Source organism: Triticum urartu, chromosome 1, assembly GCF_003073215.2.
Source record: "Triticum urartu cultivar G1812 chromosome 1, Tu2.1, whole genome shotgun sequence".
Lineage (NCBI taxonomy): Eukaryota > Viridiplantae > Streptophyta > Magnoliopsida > Poales > Poaceae > Triticum > Triticum urartu.
The window spans coordinates 316,882,818-316,905,226 of NC_053022.1; the positions used below are offsets into that span (position 1 = coordinate 316,882,818).

Consider the following 22,409-nt stretch of genomic DNA (forward strand, 5'->3'; position numbering starts at 1 on the left):
GCATCGGGTCCAATGAAAATCTTTTGTGACAATACTGGTGCAATTGCCTTGGCAAAGGAATCCATATTTCACAAGAGAACAAGCACATCAAGATACGCTTCAATTCCATCTGCGATCAAGTCAAGGAGGGAGACATAGAGATTTGCAAGATACATATGGATCTGAATGTTGCAGACCCATTGACTAAGCCTCTCTCAGGAGCAAAACATGATCAGCACCAAGACTCCATGGGTGTTAGAATCATTACAATGTAATCTAGATTATTGACTCCAGTGCAAGTGGGAGATTGAAGGAAATATGCCCTAGAGGCAATAATAAAGTTGTTGTTTATATTTCCTTATATCATGATAAATGTTTATTATTCATGCTAGAATTGTATTAACCGGAAACTTAGTACATGTGTGAATACATAGACAAACAGAGTGTCACTAGTTTGCCTCTACTTGACTAGCTCGTTGAATCAACAATGGTTATGTTTCCTAACCATAGACATGAGTTGTCATTTGATTAATGGGGTCACATCATTAGAGAATAATGTGATTGACTTGACCCATCCGTTAGCTTAGCACGATGATCGTTTAGTTTGTTGCTATTGCTTTCTCCATAACTTATACATGTTCCTATGACTATGAGATCATGCAACTCCCGAATACCGGAGGAACACTTTGTGTGCTACCAAATGTCACAACGTAACTGGGTGATTATAAAGGTGCTCTACAGGTGTCTCCGATGGTGTTTGTTGAGTTGGCATAGATTGAGATTAGGATTTGTCACTCCGATTGTCGGAGAGGTATCTCTAGGCCCTCTCGGTAATGCACATCAATATAAGCCTTGCAAGCAATGTGACTAATGAGTTAGTTGCGGGATAATGCATTACAAAATGAGTAAAGAGACTTGCCGGTAACGAGATTGAACTAGGTATTGAGATACCGACGATCGAATCTCGGGCAAGTAACATACCGATGACAAAGGGAACAACTTATATCGTTATGCGGTTTGACCGATAAAGATCTTCGTAGAATATGTGGGAGCCAATATGAACATCCAGGTTCCGCTATTGGTTATTGACCGGAGACGTGTCTCGGTCATGTCTACATAGTTCTCGAACCCGTAGGGTCCGCACGCTTAACATTCGGTGACGATCAGTATTATGAGTTTATGTGTTTTGATGTATCGAAGTTAGTTCGAAGTCCCGGATGTGATCACGGACATGACGAGGAGTCTCGAAATGGTCGAGACATAAAGGTTGATATATTGGATGACTATATTCGGACACCGGAAGAGTTCCGGGGGTCACCGAATAATTATCGGAGTGCCGGGGGGTTATCGGAACCCCCGAGGGAACTAATGGGCCAACATGAGCCTTGTGTGAGAGAGAGGAGGGGCCATAGGGCTGCCCTCCTGGGAGTCCGAATTGGACAAGGAGGGGGGGCGCCCCCTTTTTCCCTCCCTCTCTCCCTCTCCTTCCTCCCCCCTCCTTCTTCCTAGTTGGACTAGGAAAGGGGGAGTCCTACTCCTACTAGGAGGAGGACTCCTCCCTCTCCTTGGCACGCCCCAAGGCCAGCCGGCCTCCCCCTTGCTCCTTTATATACGGGGTAGGGGGCACCCTAGAACACACAAGTTGATTGTTTCCAGCCATGTGCGGTGCCCCCCTCCACCATAATCCACCTCGGTCATATCGTCATAGTGCTTAGGCAAAGCCCTGCGCCGGTAGCTTCATCATCACCGTCATCACGTCATCGTGCTGATGAAGCTCTCCCTCGACACTCAGCTGGATCAAGAGTTTGTGGGACGTCACCGAGCCGAACGTGTGCAGATCGCGGAGGTGCCGTACTTTCGGTACTAGGATCGGTCGGATCGTGAAGACGTACGGCTACATCAACCGCGTTGTCATAACGCTTTCGCTTACGGTCTACGAGGATACATGGACAACACTCTTCCTCTCTCGTTGTTATGCATCACCATGATAGATTTGTTACTAAGTTTATATATGCTTGGGTCTGTCCATCACATCATTCTCTTAATGATGTGATCCCGTTATTAAATGACAACTCATGTCTTGGTTAGGAAGCCTTGACCATCTTTGATCAACGAGCTAGTCTAGTAGAGGCCTATGTACCAGGGACACAGTGTTGTTTTATGTATTCACACATGTATATAAGTTTCCGATCAATACAATTCTAACATGAATAATAAATATTTATCATGAACAAGGAAATATGATAATAACCAATTTATTATTGCCTCTAGGGCATATTTCCAACACCAGGTAGTGGCGTGCGACTCACGAAACCAGTAGTGTGTTCATTTAGCCCACAACATAGCTAGGTAGTAATTAGTGGTGTGTTGAGTCTCTAACATCCCACCAATAAAGCCCGTGGCTGGTAGGTTGTTGGGCCCACATGGCAGTGGTGTAGTTACCTGCTTGCCATTTTGCACGTGACTCCATAGTGGTGGCGTACAAAATTTGCCCACACCACAGATATTTTAGAAAAATGACGATGGCTTCGATTGAAAGTGGTGCCCCGCCAATTAAAGGTTGTGTAGAAGCATTCTGCACTAGTGCACTGCATAACATGTCAACCCATGCCTTCACTGCCCGCTTCAAAATTCATGCAATCGATCCGATGATGTGGAGCACGTTCACGCCAGAAACGGTCAGAGCTGACATTATAGCTCTATAGCATTTGGAAATCTATACCTACTATTAAGAGAATAAGTATTCTTGGTCTGTCATGCTATTTTATGGAAACCCCCTTGAAGTTTCTTGTAAACAACCCGCAGTTCAGTTCTAAGTCAAATTTTCACTTTTGCAGAAAACCCTCTAATGTTACTGGTAATCAACCCATATGCTAGTTTTAAGTCACATTTTCTGTTTTGCGGGAAACCCCTGATAATTGGGTTAATCAACCCGCATATATCAAATATTTTTGTAAAATATTCATATCTTATAAGCCCTACCTTCGAATTTAACATGCTATATATGAAGTTTGATTAGAAAAGTATTTAGAATCTAAATATGATGTTATTTTACCAGTTAACCATTTTAAAAAATGCTATTTATGGTGCAACATCAATCAACCATGCATGATCTGGTTTTCTTTCATATGGTGCCAATCCGGATTAGAAATGAACACCTTAGCAAAACTAAAATTGGAGACAAACAAATCATCTATAATCACGCATGCACGCCTCGCCAAAACCTCATAGGAAAAAAAATCAGATTTCTCATGTTATGCAGAGAGATGTCTTAGAATTGACAACATTCAAACGCATTGTGATTCTGTGAGCACTGAGGCCATCGTCGGCGGGGGTGATAAGAGGATAAGTGACATCACAGATGGTATGGCATGTGCTTGAAATAAAGGATGTGGATCTATTGGGTCTTGAGTCGTGGTTATTGCATCAGGGGAGTGTGGTATTTTTTTTTCTCCCGTGAGCTCTGTTGCAAGTAAATATATTTTAAAAAATCCGTGCAAGGTTTTCATGTTACATGATCGGTGCGGGTTGACGTACGTGCATGCGAGCGTTCGTTCGGGACTTCGTTCTCCTCAGTCGGTTGCACGCAATATCGCCCGGAGCCGATTCGCCCGCACGCGCGGCTAAAGACTGCCAACATCGGCAAGGTCGCGGATTTCGTTGGCCCCGCAGCGCTCTCGGCGCAGTGGACACCGCCGGCGCCGGGCAATGGCCACGTCGTCGACGCTGAGCCAGACGCAGCGGTACGCCGCGGGTGCGCTCCTCGCGCTCGCGCTCCGCCAGGCGCAGATCCACCAGCGCGTCCTTCTCGGCTCCCACGGCCTCGACGAGGGCCCGGACCCTGAGACCGTCGTCCTCTCCAGCGACGACCCCGACGGCCGCGACCTCTGGACCCACGACTCCCGCGGCCTCCTCCGCCCCGTCCTCCGGTCACCCCTCTCCCCCTTCCTCTCACATGCGTGCTCCGTCTCTTGATCCGGCGTGTCATGGTGCGCGCGTCGCGTTTCAATTCTCAGGTTTCTCGAGATCGACCCCAAGGCCTGGCCGGGCGTGGAGAAGACGGCGGCGACCTCCCAGCCCAAGCACCACATTGGAGCCGTACGTGCCAACAATGCCGCGTCGTCCGCGTTGAATTCCGCCCCCATTTCGACGTATCGTGTGACGTTTCCTCGCGCGCGCAGTTTCTCCGGAAAGTGTTCGAGGACGAAGACGACGGCGAGAAGGCCGCCGCCGATAGGTCCGACCTCGAGCTGGCGCTCGCCAAAGCCGTCGACGCGATGGCGATGGGCCTGGAGAACGACGTTGCACCAGACGACTTGTTCAACCAACACGTGCTCGGCGCCGACAATGACGAAGAACCGGCTGACGACGGCTCGCCGTCGTCGCCGGGCGGCGGCGGGCGCTCCAAGGACTACCGGAAGATGGCGGTGCTGTACATGCTCCTCTCAGCCTGCGTGGCGGACGTGAACATGGGCGAGGACGGCATGGGGTCCCCCCGCATCAGGAAGGGCTACGACGCCCGCCACCGCGTCGCGCTCCGGCTGATCGCGACTTGGCTCGACGTCAAGTGGATCAAGATGGTAACCAACCACCATTCCCCCAGAATGCGCATAATGAAGCAGCGTGCTAGCTAGTTCCTACCGTGCTGAATTTTTTCTTTGGCGTCGAACACCTTTGGCATTGTAGGAAGCTGTCGAGATAATGGTTGCTTGCTCTGCTATGGCTGCAGCGAAAGAGGAAGAGAAATTGCGTGAAAGTACGTCGCCGAGAAGCAGGTGGCAGAAATGGAGGCGCGGGGGGATCATCGGCGCCGCCGCCTTGACCGGAGGGACGCTCATGGCTATCTCCGGGGGTGATGATTATGTTACACCGTGTCGAAAGCAATCTTGATGACATCTCTCCGCGATCTGCTGAACTAGTTAACTGAATCTTTTTACAGGTCTAGCTGCTCCGGCGATTGCTGCAGGGTTCACTGCTCTTGCTCCGACGTTGCACGCACTTGTCCCTGTGATAGGGGCTAGCGGATTTGCTGCTATAGCTACTGCTGCTGGACACACCGCTGGCTCAGTAGCAGTTGCCGCATCATTTGGAGGTGTGCCTTCCACATTTTGCTCCATTAGATTAGATGATGATCCACAAGTATTTAATCATCCACAGTAACTAATCGTCATCTTTGGTTGGAATCAGCTGCTGGAGCTGGGTTAACTGGTTCCAAAATGGCCAAAAGAATTGGAGATGTGAAAGAATTCGAGTTCAAAGCCCTCGGCCAGAACCATAACCAGGGTGTAGGTGTTTGTTCTCTTTCAGCTGTACACTGGTCCATCCAATGCACTGTCTTGCTGCATTTTCCTTAACAATTACTCCCTCCATAAAGAAATATAAGAGCGTTTAGATCACTATAAGAGCGAATAGTGATCTAAACGCTCTTATATTTCTTTACGGAGGGAGTACAATGCTGTTTACTGATAAGATGAACTGGGTTTCATGGGGGTTTTTTTTTCACTTGCAGCGCCTAGCAGTCTGCATCATGGTTTCTGGATTCGCTTTTAATGAAGACGATTTTTTAAAGCCGTGGGAAGGATGGAAAACTAACTTAGAGAGGTACATTTTTCTAATACAGTAGCAGTTGCTGAGCACAGCTCTTCTTATTTATATGCCCATTCCTTAGCAGCATATTCTTATGCTTTAATGTTGCAACAACCAACAAGTAAACAAACGCCAGAAATTAGATTTATGATAGAAGAAATTCAGATAACATGGATAGAGGTGAGTTCCACGTAATTCATTTTCTAGCAACAGGCTTGCATTGAGTAATTGTTTTCAAGAAGAATCTTACCATGCATAACTAGACACCCTTTGCAATTCTCACTGGCACTTGGCAGGTACATTCTTCAGTGGGAGACTAAGCATATAATTGCCTTGAGTACAGCAATACAGGATTTTCTGGCATCAAGTAATGTTAACGATTCATGCATAAGGTGCATTCCGCCTACGCTTTAAATAATTTTATTAAGAGTTTCGGTTATCACTGCAGGATTTGCAATGGAGCTGATGAGGGAAGGTGCGATGCAGACTGTGTTAAGCGGTATAATTTCAGCATTTGCATGGCCTGCTACCTTGGTAGCTGCTGCAGATTTTATTGACAGCACATGGTCCGTTGCTATTGACAGGTGCCTTCCTCCACTATTTCGTAGTTTATTGTCCTTTCTAACTTAGCCTGCGTTCTTGTAATCTTTTCTACCTGATAAATCTAGTAGATGACTCCAGATCAGATAAGGTTGGGATAATGCTTGCTGAAGTGTTGCTCAATGGACTGCAAGGAAGCAGGTACCCATACCTGAATCATACCTGCAATCTAAATGATTCAGTAAACCCTTGTGTCTGCATGGAGCTAATTGTCTCCCCCCATGTCACAATCATTTCCAGGCCTGTCACTCTCATAGGTTTTTCACTCGGTGCGCGTGTCGTGTTCAAATGTTTGCAGGAATTAGCTCTTTCGGGCAATAACGGTGCGTATCCTGTGTTTTTTTTCTAGACCATGCAGGAGCATAATTAAGTACATAACTGTAAATGTTAGCCAATATGGACCGCTTGGAGCTGAGGAACTTTTCTGGTTTACATGAACATTTTGCGAAAGCTTCTTATTCGAAACGAGCCCCGCGCGCTAAATGTCTACCAATATGGAGTCAGTTGTTTATTCAGCTGACAAATTGAACATGAACAGAGGGAATCGTCGAGAGGGCTGTGCTGATAGGTGCACCGATTTCAGTTAATGACGAGTTGTGGGGGCCTGCCAGGAAGGTAAGGGCAGTAGCTATTCTGACCTTCTTCTCCCAAGAAACCACCAGAATTGTTCTTATTGGTATGAATTGAAGAGAGTCATACTATCAGGCTCTGCATCAACTGGGAAGTTTGTATGTGAAATCCTACACAGCTGAACCCATATGTACGCATGTGCAGATGGTTGCTGGAAGGCTTGTGAACGTGTACTCCACCAAGGATTGGATCCTCGGCGTCACTTTCCGGGCGAGGTAACTCGTAACCCTGAATGCTCTTCGTTTTCCGTCGAAAAGAGAGGGGGGAAAACCTCGGCCTCTGCATCGAGTGATGCACGCAGCCCTCTGAGTGCTCTGACAAACTAGCCTCTCGTGCAGTCTGCTCACGCAAGGTTTGGCTGGCATCCAAGCAATCCAAGTCCCCGGAGTTGAAAATGTAAAAAAAAAAAAATATAAGACTTTTTAGATCACTACAAGAGAGTACTTTTCTTGACTAGGTTGCTGCTCGACTCACGCAGGTTGATGTTAGCGAGCTCGTCGTGGGGCACTCCTCCTACCTGGGACTCATGCAGCAGATCCTGGAGCAGCTGGAGCTGAATACTTACTACCCGGTGTTCTCCCCCTCCACGCCCAGGTCCAGCACGCCCAGATCGAAATAACCGCGATGAACTTCTGCTACTCAGGAACGGTGTTAGCTGTGATGAATATAGTCACCAAAGGTTGTAGCTAATAAAGGAAACTTTTGTTGTAAGAGAATGGAAAAACGATCGGGGGTACTTGTAGTCTGTTTTATCCATAAGTCTCAGCATTTCCATAGAACTTTTTTTTTTTGAGATAGCTTACCAGGCTTGACGCCTGGTTCCATAGAACTGTTTGACTAGCGAAATACACATGCGAGTAACACGGTGAGTTCAGAAGATATGTCATTTTATGACGGATCAAACTGTTGAACTCAAGATCTGATCGCATCCCTTGTGTTATTCATGTCCAAACAACAGTGGTTAGGAGCAACATTTTCGGGTTTGAAGATTGGTGGGTTGAGCATGAGAATTATTTGTCCCTCTATGCCTCCAGTCCATACATTATACAGATGTTGCCAAGAGGATTGATGCTAAATTGAAGATCCTGAGAAAACATCTCAAACCATGGGTCAGGTCTTTATTTGCGTTGAAGGAGGAAAAAATTTATGCCAATGCAGCGATCTCCTTGTTCGATTCGGTTGAGAACTTTAGAGATCTATCCCCCTCTTGTCCTTAAGGAGGGACTTAATAGAACATTTAAGGGCAACTCCATCGTCAGTACAGGGAATTCTGACTTAAAGACTATTGGCTCAAGCTTCGTGGGTTTCAGGGCATCGTCGCCAATTCTTGGTCCGCTACTGTGACGCATGGAAATGCTATGTAGATTCTCCACCACAAGCTGTACAAGCTCGCCCACGCTCTTCGCTCTCATGTGGGCAGCATTAATCTGCTCAGTTACATTGCCGATCAGATCATCTTGGGACTTGATCATGCACAGGACAACCGGGACCTCAACATCGCTGAGATCGGGCTGCGTGTGCATCTAAGAGTATCTCCAGCCGCGTCCCCAACAAACCCTCCTTAAACATTTTTTTTGCATCGGCACCCAAAAATCAGCTCAGTCGCGTTTCCGGAAACCCGTTTTTCGTTGACTTAGGCGGTAATAAGCGTCGGCGGCCCCAGAAGCCCATTTTTCGTTGGTTTTGACGCGAAAGAGCCGCGGGCCCGCCGAGTCAGCGGCACGCGCTTCGTCTTTCCCAGAACGTATTGGTTTCCCGCGGGAAATCAATGGCAAGGCTGCCGCCGGTCAGCCTTGCCATTGATTCCTCATGGACGGCGCGTCATGAGGGACGGGCGCGACGACGCCTCCCCTTCTGCCACGCGTACACACGGTGCGGGCTATAAAACCAGAGGCTCCCCCTCACCGCTGGCCACACCAGCCCGAGCCGATGAGCTCTGCCTCCCTCCCCCCGCCGCCGAGCTCTGCCGCTCTCCCCTTCCCTCCCCTTCCCTTTCCCCCTCGATGGCCGAACGCTTCCTCGGCGACGCCGCGACGGTCAACAGCTTCGGTCGCCGCTCGCTCCAGGAGTGGGAGACGTACCTCCTGTTCGAGGCCAACATCCCGGCGTCGCCTGACATGCGCGCCGGGCCGACGGGGTGGAGGCTCAGCAACGGGGGCGTCCCCATCCCCCCTATGCCCGACGTCGAGGCGCGTCCCGGCATCTTCGCCACCGAGGTCGACCGCGTGCGTTCGTCCCTGACGGAAGAGCAGCGCGCCGTCCCTCAGTACGCCATCGACAACCACGCAGCGTGGGCAGAGTACTTCCAGCGCCGACAGGCGCAGCGGTTGGCGTCCACGAACAGGGCGCCGGTGGTGGGCGGCGTCAAGAACAGCGACAGGCGCCGCGTCTGGTGGGGCGTCCCGAGCCGCACACTCCACGAGATGCTGGCGTACCTCGAGGGCGGCAATGACCCGCCGCTGGCATATACCCTGATGCGGCGGTTGTCCCGCCCCCACGCCGGAGCACCGGGCCATGGGTGCCTAGGAGGTTCGGCTCCTCGTCTTCCTCATCTCAGTCGTCCTCCCGCTCCTCCTCCCACTCTTCCGGCTCGCCGGCGCTATTCAGCGTCAAGGTCGAGCCCGCCGCGGAGACGCCGCTTGGTCGGCGCACCCGCAGCGCCGGCATCGTCATCAACGAGGGCGGCAGGCGCGCCCCCTCCTCGGCTCCTCCGCACTACGTTAAGCCAAAGACGAAGCCGGGGCTCGCCGGCGGCGTCAAGGAGGAGCAGCTCGACGACGCGGCGGCCCTCAAATGGGTGCGCGATGAGTGGGCGCAGCTAGAGCTGGAGCGCCAGCGCCTCGCCTACGAGCGCTTCGAAGCTCGGTGCCGTGGCCGAAACGAGGGAGGCGTCGTCATCCTCGATGACAGCGATGACGACGCGTCGCCGCCACCGGTCCGTCATGGAGACGCCGGGCAGGGATCCAACAGGGGCGGCCGCGCCATCAAGAAGGAGAAGGCCGACGCCGACAACAACGAGGAGGACGGCGGCGACTTCGCCGCGCACAGCGACTTCTTCGCCCCATAGTTGTTGTTTTTTAATAACTTATGTAATAACGTCAAACATGTCAAATATTATGTCAAGTTTGCCGAATTTAGCCGAACATTTTGTGCAATTTATCGAACTTTGCCGAATTCATTTTTTCAAAATAAAAAACCCGCGTCTGGGGGCGACCATAGGGCGAGCGGACCCGCTCGCCCCCGCACCGATTTTAGCGCCGGCTCGTCCCCAGGGCGCGCATAAAATAGCCGCCTAGGGGGCCAATGGCTGGAGATGCTCTAAGACACAAGCTTCTCGGCCTGGCTGCGATTCACAGGTTTCGCATCAGACATCGATGCAGGCTGCAGTGGCTTCGGGTAGGCGATACTCACTCTAAGTTGTTCAGCAAGGCTAATGATCGCGAGCGTAGGAGTTGTCGAATAATTAAGCAGTTTTTATTAAGTTTAATATTGGACGTCAATAACTGTCACACGTGTGGCAGGAAAGGAGACGCACCACACTTCTCTAATACAAATAGATTGTCACGTCATCGCATGCATGCAAGAATTTTTTTGGATTTTCAATTTTTTAAATGTTTTATCTCTTAAATGAAAAATCCGATTGAAAATCCGTTTTTACCATTAAATCTCTCGCGACGAGATCTTCAAAACTAGATCTCATATCGATATATTTCGGTGAATTTTTTTTTGATTAAAAGTTGCCATGTCTATTGCACATGAATTGCCATGATATTTACACTGAAGTTGCCATGATATGTTTCAACTATTTTCTTTTACATCTAAAAGTAAATTTTAACATATTATAAAACGGAGATTAAGAAACTAGACTTGCCATGCACCATAAACTAAAATTGCCATGATACATGCACTTAAAATTGCAATTGTTCAATAAAAAATTATTTTCATGGCCAAAGTACTGAAATTGCCATCATCAAAAAACTAAAATTGCCATGATCTACAAACTAAAAATGCCACATGGCAACTTTAGTTTAAGAACTATGGCAACTATAGTGTAAACATCATGGCAACTTCTAGGGAAAAAAAATCATCAAAACATATCAACATGATGTCTAGTTTTGAAGATCTCGTCGAGACAGATTTAATGATGAAAACGGATTTTTAGTTTGCTTTTTTATTTAGGAGATAAAACATTTTTAAGCCGAAAACCAAAAAGATTTCTATTGATGTCATCTATTCATACGTGGCAAAATGAGTGATGATGGAGGCGTGTGGACGATCTACAAACGCCCACACGTGTAGGCTATAGTTTTTCCGTTCATCTAAAAAGGTAAAATATGATACGCATGATGATTGTTGGCAAAAAAAACAGATTTTTCTTTTACTATTCACAAGGGTGCATATGAGCCCAGGATTAGAATCCATATCCGCACATAAACATTTTTTTCCTGGTCATGGGAAAACTGAAGTCAACTCCATTGAACTGAACAGAGTGGAATAAATCAGGCTCCAGAAGCAGAGAATCTGCATTCATACTCATCATCAGTGGTCTTTTAAGCGTAAAATGCTATCCAATCGTATGGATATATGTACTAGCATCTGAGTGGCGCCAAGAGCTCTGTTCTAAGCTGACTACAAAGTGGCTTGTCAGGCTATACAAAAATGTGGGGTAAGGCGTGGTACCTTCACAATGTGTTTCCTACCACGATGGTCAACGGTGTACAAAAGAGCAAGATGGCCCCTTCCAGCAGTGGCCATTCTCATAATATTTGCATATTCCTCGTTGAGACTGCCCTCTTGACGATGATCTTGACGACATACCGCTGCCATGATCTTGACGATGATCAGACGACCTCCTAGAGTGGTTCGAGCTACCACGCCGTGAATCATTGCCCTGATAGCTACCCCGCCGTGATTCGTTGCCATGACAGTGCCTATCATGGTGTTGATTCGACTGGCTGCCTCGACTAGCACTGCCAGAAGATGGATGCCAGCTCTTGTTGCTCCCTGGTGCCTCTCCCCAGCCAGCAGAATTTGAATTGGTGCTTCCCTGTCTCCTTTGTGCTTCTGAAGAGCTTTTAGCTGTTGGTGTTGTTTGGTGACCTGAAGACGAGTTACGGTTTTGGCTGCCACTCTTGAAATTCACCTTTGAACTCTCACGGGCTGACGAATGCCGACCTGGAGTTTTTCTCCCCTCCGGAGATGAACTTGATCGTAACCAGCCTGAGGCTTGTGTGCTTCCCTCTAGAGATGAACCCCAACCTGAACCTTTTGTGCCTCCCTCGAGAGATGAACCCCAACCTGAACCTTTTGTGCCTCCCTCTAGAGATGAACCCCAACCTGAACCTTTTGCGTTTACCTCTAGAGATAAACCCCGCCCTGAACCTTTTGTGCTTCCATCTACAGATGAACCCCAGCCTGAACCTTTTGTGCTTCCATCTACAGATGAACCCCAGCCTGAACCTTTAGTGCTTGTCTCTAGACATGAACCTGATTGCCATACTGAAGCCTTTGTGCTCCCCTCGAGAAATTGGCCTGATGCTTGCCTGCCTGAAACTTTTGTGTTCCCGTCCAGGAATGAGCCTACCAGTTGCCGACCTGAAGCTTTTGTGCTCCCCTCCAAAGATGAGCCTAATGGTTGCCCGCCTGAAGCTTCTGTGCTCTTGAGAGATGAGTTCAACAATGCAGCACTTGGTTTTAGTTTTACCTAATCAAGTCAGAAGTAACATGTTTAGTTGGACGTCAATCCTCGGATATTTAGAGGATCATGTTGCTAGGATTTCTCTTTTTGAAAGACACATCACGCTTGGACCTCAAGCCCTAGATCTTACAAATAAGGATTACCTGCTCTGGCACTCCACAATCTGTGGAAGCGCTTGGGTTGCCTTTTTCCATCTTTTCCTCTGGTGTTGGTGATATTTCACCAACAGCGCTACTTCCTCGGGCTACTACTGCCTCCTCTATAATGCATGAAGTATCTTTTCCATCAGCTCCAAGATCTGTAGAAGATGGTGTAAGATTCTCTGTCAAGTTAACAACAAAAACAGGAAAAGACTACAATTTCATTACCTGAGGAGGGTTGGAGAGCAGGTGTTGGTGAAGACAATGACCACATGTCATTGCTTGGGTCATCTTGAACACCCCACAGAGCAGAATCAACAGCTCCGCCTTGATAGTAACTAGGTTCACCCCAAGGAGATAGCGCAATAGGGCTAGAGCACTGCGGCCTTTCTTCCTCAGCTGAAGCTGGGGTGACATTTTCCAAAGGCATTCCAGCATGCACATTATAAGTTCCACAGTTTGGTTCTGTCAAAGATCCCAGCACATCACAAACTCCAGCATCAGAGACAGAACTAACAGTTATGTTATCTCTCTTAGCTGATGTGGCATCTCCTTTTAGTGGTGCTGTTTGAGTGACACAGCCTCCATCTTTTAGATCTCTTTCTTCTACACATGATGTTTGTGTTTCCTTAAGTAATTGCAAGCCAACAAATTTACTTGAAGGCGGACCAGATGTTTCTGACACGAAAGCTATTGAAGAGTGGTCATATGCCTTTGTAGCTGAATCTTCAGGTGCTACTGATGTTGACCCTGACTTGTTCATCACAGGCTGCTTCCTCTCAAATTTTGGATTTGGACTGGGATATTGATCTTGAGTGCCAGGGGATAACACTGAATCAATTTTAGGCTCAAAAAGTTGATTAACTGAAGCATTTGATGCATCAGGGGGGCATGGTTTCTGCAGATTCATGATCTCCTTGGTCTTGCTTGAACTAGAAGTGCATGTAAATGAAGTTGATTGTGCACCGCAGGCAGGAGCTCTTGACTGACTAGGAATGCCCAAGGCTGAATTGGATTCTCTTCCATCAACAAGATTTGACCTTGAACAGCTCTCAGGCTTCATGTTACTCTGGCTGTTGTGAATCTTTGGTGCTGGGGTTGGACTACACAAACCACCGGTTTCTTGGCGATTGTTGTGTTCCCCAATCTTTTCTCGGGGGACCCCATCACCATGAGGTCCTGTTGATCTATATGAACCAGCAAAAGATGGAATGGTGCTTGCATAGTTTGCCTGATGCTGAATCTGGACACTAGAAGCCAGTGGCTCCCAGCATGTTGTTGATGGCAAAGCTTCACCCATAAAGTTTGGACTTTCTCTTCTCAGAGGAGGACGGTCAGAAGACTGGCTGGGTAACCCAGAAGAGTAGACAACATTATAGCCAATAGGGGAAGTAATGTTTCCAGTCATACTTGGGTTAATTCTATCTTGCCCAGAGCCTGCCCATGCAGATTTATTATTGTTAATAACTGGCGTAGGTTGAATGATATCTTTCTTCTGTGTTGAGAGCACTTCAGTCAGCAACAATGAGTTCTCTTCACTCTCAAATGTGAGCCATATCTTCATGCCACTTGGGAAATAAGTAGTCCACTTGGATAGCTGTGAAAGAGTAAACGGGCCCTGAACATTTCCAGAAGGGTCCTTGTAGTGCCATACTTTTTCTGGCTCCGTGTCACTTGATACAACCCCAGATGACGGAACTGATGCAGCATCACCCGCTGTATTATTTAAATCAATGCGAGGCCGAGGAATATTCAACCCATTTGCTGCCTGCAAATTAGTGATACTTCCTGCTCCTGGTATATGTGTTACGCCCTCCGTAGGAAGATTTAAACTAGAGTGACGACTAGCATCGGGACATTTTTGTGACAGGTACTGCACAGCGTTTGATTCTGTCCCTTCTCTTCCAGGAAACAGAAGATCTGGTCCATTCCTATTTATGGTCAAATCAACTGCATAAAAGTCAATAAGTTCTCAGAAAATTAATATTTACTAGTGGAACATAAATTGTAGAATATGATTAACAGTCAACAGGTGAAGTACCAGTTGTTTCATCATTCCATTCTTCAGCAGATTCATAAGTAGGAGCCATATGGGGGTCAACATGTACTTCTGGAACTTCATTAATCTTGCGTGCTATTTCTTCAGGAGTGTTCAGAAGTTGTAACTTCTCTACGCACTCTCTTAGTGTATGACATAGTTAAGGATCATCAAATGAAGGTAGCACCAATAACAACACTTAAATGAAGAGCACACATGATTACCTATCTTATGCAAAAAGAAAGCCAAACATAAATTAATTGAGATTATATGACAGGATAGATGCACATGCAACATCTTTAGAACACTGAATGATAGCTCGGGGATGAAAGATGGTTTCCACCATATCATTTTATGTAACACAAAATAAAGGAAGGATGAGAACAATACAAAAGTTGTTTATCTCCATTAAATGAGGGTCACAAAATATTGTGTTCTCTTCATAAAGATAACCCTCAATAAGGCCGATACTATTCGGTAAGTGCGAGAAACAAAGTTCGGAGATAAGAAACTCCAATTGAAGACAAAACAACATAAAACGAAAAATAACCGCCAAAGAGGTTGTGAGCTAAACCCGGTACCTAGCAATCCCATGTAGTATCTTCGTTCTCCAAAGAGGTTATGAGAAACTCTCAAAAAAAATTACAAATTCTAAACCCTACAATAGCACCGTCCTTGGTCACAAATGTTATGAGTTAAAGTTTGCCAGAATAAATGTGTCCTCAGGCCAACAAATATGTGCACAATGGTAGTTTATTTGATAGCTTTAAAGGTTCAGCTATGGTGAGCATATGCATGCCAAGCCATGACTAAACAATCAAGGACTAAAACAAGATCTTCACACTATACGACCCACAGAAACACGAACACCAACACTAAGATAAAAAATATAACAATAGCTCAACATGGTAAGTTAGAAGGATATTCTTTTCGGCGTCCAGTTTCGCTAGCACGGTCACGGAGATGGCTCAGCCTCTGCTTTTCATTTACCAACCACTGAAAAGGATTTAACACACAATAAGTGCTGTTAGATCAAGCTAGAGAACCTATCGGTTATTACCAAATAAGCAACCTCATCACATCGCCAGCTTTTATTTGTTAGTGTAGTACTTACATCATTAATTTGCAGAGATTGGAAGCTTTTGGCTATCTCATATATGTCTCCCTGAATTAACAAGATGAAGAAAATAATTCAGACATACACAATTTGGTAACTTAGGTATCAGACGGATCCTGCTTATGCTACTTCACCTATCTTTGTTACTGATAAGGATTATGATTTCTCTATTCATCCTGAGATAATTACTTTAGTTGAATCTGATCCTTTCTATGGTTATGAATCTGAATCTGTTGTGACACATCTTACTAAATTAAATGATATAGTTACCCTGTTCACTAATGATGAGAAAACTCGCTATTATTATATCCTTAAGATATTTCTGTTCTCATTAAAGGGTGATGCTAAGATATGGTTTAATTCCCTTGAACCTGGTTGTGTGCATAGTCCCCAGGATATGATTTATTACTTCTCTGCTAAGTATTTCCTTGCTCATAAGAAACAAGCTGCTTTAAGGGAAATATATAATTTTGTGCAAATTGAAGAAGAGAGTCTCCCACAAGCTTGGGGGAGGCCTCTCCAATTACTTAATGCTTTGCCTGATCATCCTCTTAATAAAAATGAAATACTTGATGTCTTTTATAATGGACTAACCGATGCTTCCAGAGACCACCTGGATAGTTGTGCTGGTTGTGTTTTCAGGGAAAGAGCACCAGATGAAGCTGAAATTCTATTGAATTATATGCTGACTAATGAAAATAATTGGACACTTCCTGATCCAATTCCTGAACCAACTCCTAAGCCAACTCCGAGGAAGAGGGGTATTCTATTTCTCAGTCCTGAAGATATGCAAGAGGCAAAGAAATCTATGAAGGAAAAAGATATTAAAGCTGAAGATGTTAAGAATTTACCTCCTATTGAAGAAATACATGGTCTCAATTTACCGCATGTTGAAGAAATACATGGTTTTAATCCATCACCTATTGAAGAAATACATGGTCTTGATAACCCGACACAAGTAGTAAAGGTAAATTCTCTCTATAGATATGATAAAGCTGAAATCTCATTTACTAAGTTTGCTAGCCCATGCTTGGATGAGTTTGATGACTTTATGGTTAAACAAGAAAACTTCAATGCTTATTTTGGTAGAGAATTAAAACGCAATGCTGATCTGCTTGAACACTGGGTGATTATATGGCTAATGTTAAAGGTGAACTTAAACTTATTAGTAAACATGCTTCTATGGTTACCACTCAAGGAGAACAAGTACTTAAAGCTCAGAATGATTTGCTCAATGAATTGAATAGTAAGAAAAATGATAATGTTGTCAGAGTTATGACTAGAGGTGGTAAAATGACACAGGAACCTTTGTATCCCGAGGGCCATCCTAAGAGAGTTGAGCAAGATTCTCAGAGAACTAATATTGATACACCTAGTCCTTCTAAAAGGAAGAAAAATAAAAATGATAGTACTTTGCATGCTTCTAGTGAACCTGTTATTGACAGACCTAAGAATCCTAATGATATTTCTATTTCTGATGCTGAAACACAATCTGGTAATGAACATGAACCTAGTAATAATGTTAATAATGATGTTCATGTTGAGGCTCAACCTAGCAATGATACTGATGTAGAGATTGAACCTGTTGTTGATCTTGATAACCCACAATCAAAGAATCAACTTTATGATAAGAGAGAGACTTTGTTGCTAGGAAGCACGGTAAGGAAAGAGAACCATGGGTTTAGAAACCCATGCCTTTTCCTCCTAAACCATCCAAGAAAAAGGATGATAAGGATTTTGAGCACTTTGCTGAAATGTTTAGACCTATCTTCTTGCGTATGCGTTTGACTGGTATGCTCAAAATGAATCCTTATGCTAAGTATATGAAAGAAATTGTTACAAATAAAAGAAAGATACCAGAAGCTGAAATTTCCATCATGCTTGCTAATTATACTTTTAAGGGTGGAATACCAAAGAAACTTGAAGATCCAGGAGTACCAACTATACCATGCTCCATTAAAAGAAACTATGTTAAAACTGCTTTGTGTGATCTTGGAGCCGGTGTTAGTGTTATGCCTCTCTCTTTATATTGTAGACTTGATTTGAATAAGTTGACTGACGGTGTCCTGGACTAGGGGGTACTCACCACGTCATCTCCTGATCTGTTAGATTGGGCCGAGGACCCTCATGGCCGTATACTCATGGGCCAGTTTCGACAGCTGCCGCCTACAAGGAAGATTCCACAAGACTTGGCGATCAAGAGAAGGACTTCTCCCCACCGGCGTATTCGGCTAGGACTCTTGTTATCCTAGGCCTCTGGTGCATTATATAAACCGAGGCCAGGCTAGTCGATAGATATATACAACAACAATCATACCATAGGCTAGCTTCTAGGGTTTAGCCTCTCTGATCTCATGGTAGATCTACTCTTGTACTACCCATATCATCAATATCAATCAAGCAGGACGTAGGGTTTTACCTCCATCAAGAGGGCCCGAACCTGGGTAAAACATCGTGTCCCCTGCCTCCTGTTACCATCCGCCTTAGACGCACAGTTCGGGACCCCCTACCCGAGATCCGCCGGTTTTGACACCGGCATTGGTGCTTTCATTGAGAGTTCCGTTGTGTGATCAGCAAAAGGATCAATGGCTCGTCTGCAGGTCAACTGCGATGCCGGCATCTTCATCGCCGGCTCGACTGGTCACTTTGGCTCGACCGAGAACCGTGCTCCATCTCCGATCATCATGTTCGGACGAGGGCCTTCATCAACATCAAACTCCGATCTCTATCAAGATCATGGAGGAATCATCCATGGAGCTCGGGGGCTCAACGTCAACATTGCCCTCGAGCGACCGTGCTGTTTTTCCGAACAGCAAACTTGTATCTACTGCCACCACTTCTTAGAGCATCGCTTTGACGATCACTTTGGTGGAATTGTGCGTAATTGAGTCTACAACAGTCATGAAAAATTTCGTCGAGTTCCGATGGAGGAATCTCCGACAATCTATGATATACCAGAGCCCTGTCAAATCTGGACGGGAATCTGGACGAGTTTAGGGCGTAGTCTCCAGAGCCAAGCTCGGAGGTCCTCTGGAATATCCAATCGTTCATCTACTGCGGAATTCCCATATATACCACCCCTCCAAATTTCAGCTCGATCCGGCGGTTCAAACTCCGGGAACCTTCCGATGAGTGGATCAATTTTCGGATTCATTTTCTGCGCGAATACGGATCCGACCCGAATTCATGTTTCTTTATGAACGTGACATTGGACAACCTTTTTAGAGGAATTATCTTCTAGGGTATTGTGCGTTGTTTTTAAACACGTGCCCGTAAATTTTTAAGCCTCCCCCGAGGTCGCCTTCATCATCATGCTGGTGTCAAACCAGTCCGGCGATATTGCTCCAGGGCTGCGGACCTGCGCTAGACACGTCGTCACTTTGTTGAGCCGAGCTCAACTTCTTCGGATCATCATCTCGGCAAGCCGAACAAGAGTCCAGCATCGTGAAGGATAAATCATCACCAACATTGCCGCCCCACGGATTACACGGAGCGGGCATACTGGCATCGCCGCACGGTCACTTCATCAAGCCGGCATCGACCACGTCATGACCTGCATCGGCAGGGCCGCACTATTGCTTCTTCAAGCTGGTGTCCATCACGCCGACCTACTTCGACTCATCGGCTGACATTGAGGCTTCGACATCTCGTCTAGACCGGGGGCTTTGCCATCTCTTCATCAACCTACTCCGGACACTTCGACGTCACTAGCTGACCAGCTCCGTCACGTTAGCTGGACCAAGGGCTATGCCTCGGCGAGCCAACCTTTGCCAGCGTTGCCATGCCATCGTTTTATCGCCCATTAGGCAATGGGTGTGCGGATCGAATCCCAATTTTGGGAACCACCTTCCATCGGATTGCTACAACAAATAAACCAGGTGCTATTAATCCCAGTATTTTTTGCTTGTTTGGGTTCATTTTTCCCAAGGAATTATTACTCTGGTTTGTCCATCATATGTACACAGGTCTATCAAATGGTGGCCGCATTAACGACAGTCGCATGATGGTTCGGTCAGTTTCCGTACATAGTCCGACGAACGCCGCATCCGGAGCTCGGACCGACCTGTGAATTCAGGCTTTGCCACGCCTTTACCGCATCACGCCGACGCCCTGCATCGACATTGACTTCGGCGCCAGGCCATATTTCTTTTATTACTCACTTTGCATAAATTATTTATTATGCAACGATTTTTTTAATTATCATTATTACTATTATCTTCGGTTTGCACTATTTTTTGTCCACAGGAAAATGATCCAGAGACTTCGGCGTCACTCTGTCGGTCTGCATTGACCGTGCTATGTCACCACTTCGGCGTGTCAAGCTCTCCGCTCCGCCACCTCGGGACCGGCTTGGGGGATGGAACCTTGTCCCGCATCAAGCTCGGACCGCGTTATCAATACCGAACACATTAACTAGCTAAGTCGCTTTCATGCTCAAAGCTTTAATTTCTAACTTGTGTTCGGTTCGACCAAGCATTATACTTTTTTGGAAAAAAGTTGCTTGTAAAAAATTTTCCTTGTCCAAACTTTGTTTGTGACGCATAAATTCAAATACCCAATTCATTTGGGGGCTTCCTTCATGAAGCTTTTCCTCTTGCATATGATTATACTTGTACGGCTTTGTTCCTTGTTCGTGTATTACGCCACAATATGCACCATATTGACTTAAGCGATTTGCAAGCTGGGTTGCCTCGCTCCTGTGTTTACCCCTATGTTCCCGATTGTTCGGCTAGGGAGTAAAGGGAGCACCTCTACGATTGTCACGATCTGGTCATCCGAGCTGGACCTCAGACTGGGTGAAGCCGAAAGCTAGCGCTCTTATAGTTTTCAATGATGGTCGGCACACAACGGAACTCATGAGTACAAAAAATCTATTGCACAAGTCTCATAATAACAATGAGCACCGAAGAAAGGTATCAGTGGGGGTACTATTTTCTTCGAAGATTCTTCTTACACTTCGCAGTAATATAGCATAAGTTCCCTGAGCGTGCTTTGTCTGTTACAGCCTTATGGCCTGATTGCTTGGTTATTGGAAACACCGCCGATATTCTCGACAGATGGAGTACATAACACTTTTCGATCCTTGACCGAAGAGGGAGAAGCCGACGGTCGGTTAAGACGCGTTTAAGGTTCGGTTGAACATAGATATGATATAAGTACTTCGGTACATGCAATCATTCTTTTACCCAAGTCACTTGGGGGCTCTTAAATTTATATGAGCCGTTCTTCTTCTTAGTCGTTGCAAAGTTTTTTTTTTATTATTATTATCTATCACTCCTTTTTCGACACGGGCGTGTGGTCACTAGCCGGGGAGCCTAATTTCTCTCTCAAAGCCGCTAGAGTTTAGTTTGCTAAACTGGCGTAATGAGAAGTACTCCGCCCTCGGGATAGGAGGTTGAAGCTGTAGGCTGACCCGCTTGAAGTCTTGAGATAGGATGTATCATGTTAAAGCACGACAGAAGCACTTCTTTTGATAAGGCCAATTTGCGGATTGGCACCGAACACTTGATCTTGTTCGGACGTCAAGTTTTTACTGACGTTTTTTGTTTTTCCAAGCTTATGGAACTTTTAAACTATTTGTGTGTTTTTAGCACAAGTCTCGCAGTGCAACGCCGGACACCTTTAGAGATTCGGCAAAAACATTCTCGGATATTGCTATATATGCATCGGTTTCGAATTATGTCTTCGGTCAATAGTTGGGTTGCCCGGCTCTTGCGCTTGCCTCCTACGTTCCGCTTTGTTCGGCTAGGTGTGCAAAGGGAGAACCACTGCGATTGTGCTTCTAGCTCACATGGTTAAGCACCTCAGTGGAGAAAGCCGAAAAGTGACTGTCACAATAAGCGTAAACTGGTCAGCGACCCGATGATGGTGTTAAATGACGGGCCATTCATAACAATGACCGAAGTATTTACGGCTTGAACTCGACTGTCGCCGAACACTACCGGGGGCTATTAACTGGCCTCCCAAACTAAATCCTCGATATTTTTCTCTTACATGGGAGCTGAGGTTTCATGATCATGCTTAGCATGACAACCCAAAGAAAGGAACTGATAGCGGGACTATTTTCTTTGGAAGACATTTCTTATGTTAAACAGTAATATAACATATCTCTCTGCGTACCTTTGTTTATAAAACTGTATGGCCAGATTGCCTTGTTTGTCGTAAATCTTTGCCCTCATAAAGGCTTTATAAAGTAAGACAAACACTCCTTGGCTACTGGCCGAGGAGGTGGAAGCCGATGGTCGGTCAACAAAGTTTCATACAATGCGGATCCGAGAATTAAATGACATAAAGTACTCGGATACATAGCGTCATTACACATAATTTGTGATATTACTATGGATATCAATCCTTAATTTGGCCACCCGTGCCCGCATTAAGGCTCGGGGGCTACTGGGCTTCATGCTTATTATTTACAAATATTAAAGGGGCACATCGATCCCCTGATCTGGTGTTGCCACCCGACCAGTGTCTCGGGGGCTACTGCATTGCCTGTCCAATGCAGAAAATTTTATGTGCAATATAGTTTCCGAGGAGATTTTGATCCTCAGGTTGGTCGGCCGCACCCAACCTGAGTCTTGAGGACTGAGCATGCCGCTTTTGTGTCCCGAAGTATTCTGC

General features: G+C 46.1%; 2 protein-coding genes across 2 annotated transcripts; one reads left to right on the forward strand and one right to left on the reverse strand.

Moving 5' to 3' along the window:
- Positions 1-3,687: 3,687 nt before the first annotated feature.
- On the forward strand, positions 3,688-7,564 carry LOC125532924 (transmembrane and coiled-coil domain-containing protein 4-like). The gene is made up of 15 exons (XM_048696781.1): positions 3,688-3,908; positions 3,996-4,077; positions 4,161-4,559; positions 4,666-4,831; positions 4,919-5,071; positions 5,167-5,264; positions 5,489-5,580; positions 5,862-5,932; positions 6,014-6,149; positions 6,247-6,306; positions 6,406-6,488; positions 6,704-6,780; positions 6,940-7,010; positions 7,134-7,191; positions 7,274-7,564. The coding sequence occupies exons 1-15, from the start codon at positions 3,688-3,690 to the stop codon at positions 7,412-7,414; spliced, it is 1,908 nt and encodes a 635-aa protein (XP_048552738.1). The 3' UTR covers positions 7,415-7,564.
- A 3,723-nt stretch (positions 7,565-11,287) lies between these two features.
- Positions 11,288-15,904, reverse strand: LOC125509596 (zinc finger CCCH domain-containing protein 20-like). Its single transcript, XM_048674601.1, has 6 exons — positions 15,786-15,904; positions 15,597-15,667; positions 14,675-14,820; positions 12,862-14,583; positions 12,637-12,791; positions 11,288-12,499 (listed from the first exon to the last, which is right to left on the reverse strand). The coding sequence occupies exons 3-6, from the start codon at positions 14,721-14,723 to the stop codon at positions 11,504-11,506; spliced, it is 2,922 nt and encodes a 973-aa protein (XP_048530558.1). The 5' UTR covers positions 14,724-14,820; positions 15,597-15,667; positions 15,786-15,904; the 3' UTR covers positions 11,288-11,503.
- Between the last annotated feature and the right edge of the window lie 6,505 nt (positions 15,905-22,409).

Excerpts from the sequence above, each read along its gene's own strand:
- LOC125532924 (XM_048696781.1), top strand. The coding sequence starts at position 3,688 with ATGGCCACGTCGTCGACGCTGAGCCAGACGCAGCGGTACGCCGCGGGT. Across the intron at positions 4,832-4,918 it reads GCTCATGGCTATCTCCGGGG|GTCTAGCTGCTCCGGCGATT; the intron begins GTGATGATTATG and ends ATCTTTTTACAG. Across the intron at positions 6,150-6,246 it reads TGGTCCGTTGCTATTGACAG|ATCAGATAAGGTTGGGATAA; the intron begins GTGCCTTCCTCC and ends AGATGACTCCAG.
- LOC125509596 (XM_048674601.1), bottom strand. The coding sequence starts at position 14,723 with ATGGCTCCTACTTATGAATCTGCTGAAGAATGGAATGATGAAACAACT. Across the intron at positions 12,792-12,861 it reads TGCTCTCCAACCCTCCTCAG|ATCTTGGAGCTGATGGAAAA; the intron begins GTAATGAAATTG and ends CATCTTCTACAG. Across the intron at positions 12,500-12,636 it reads ATTGTGGAGTGCCAGAGCAG|GTAAAACTAAAACCAAGTGC; the intron begins GTAATCCTTATT and ends TGACTTGATTAG.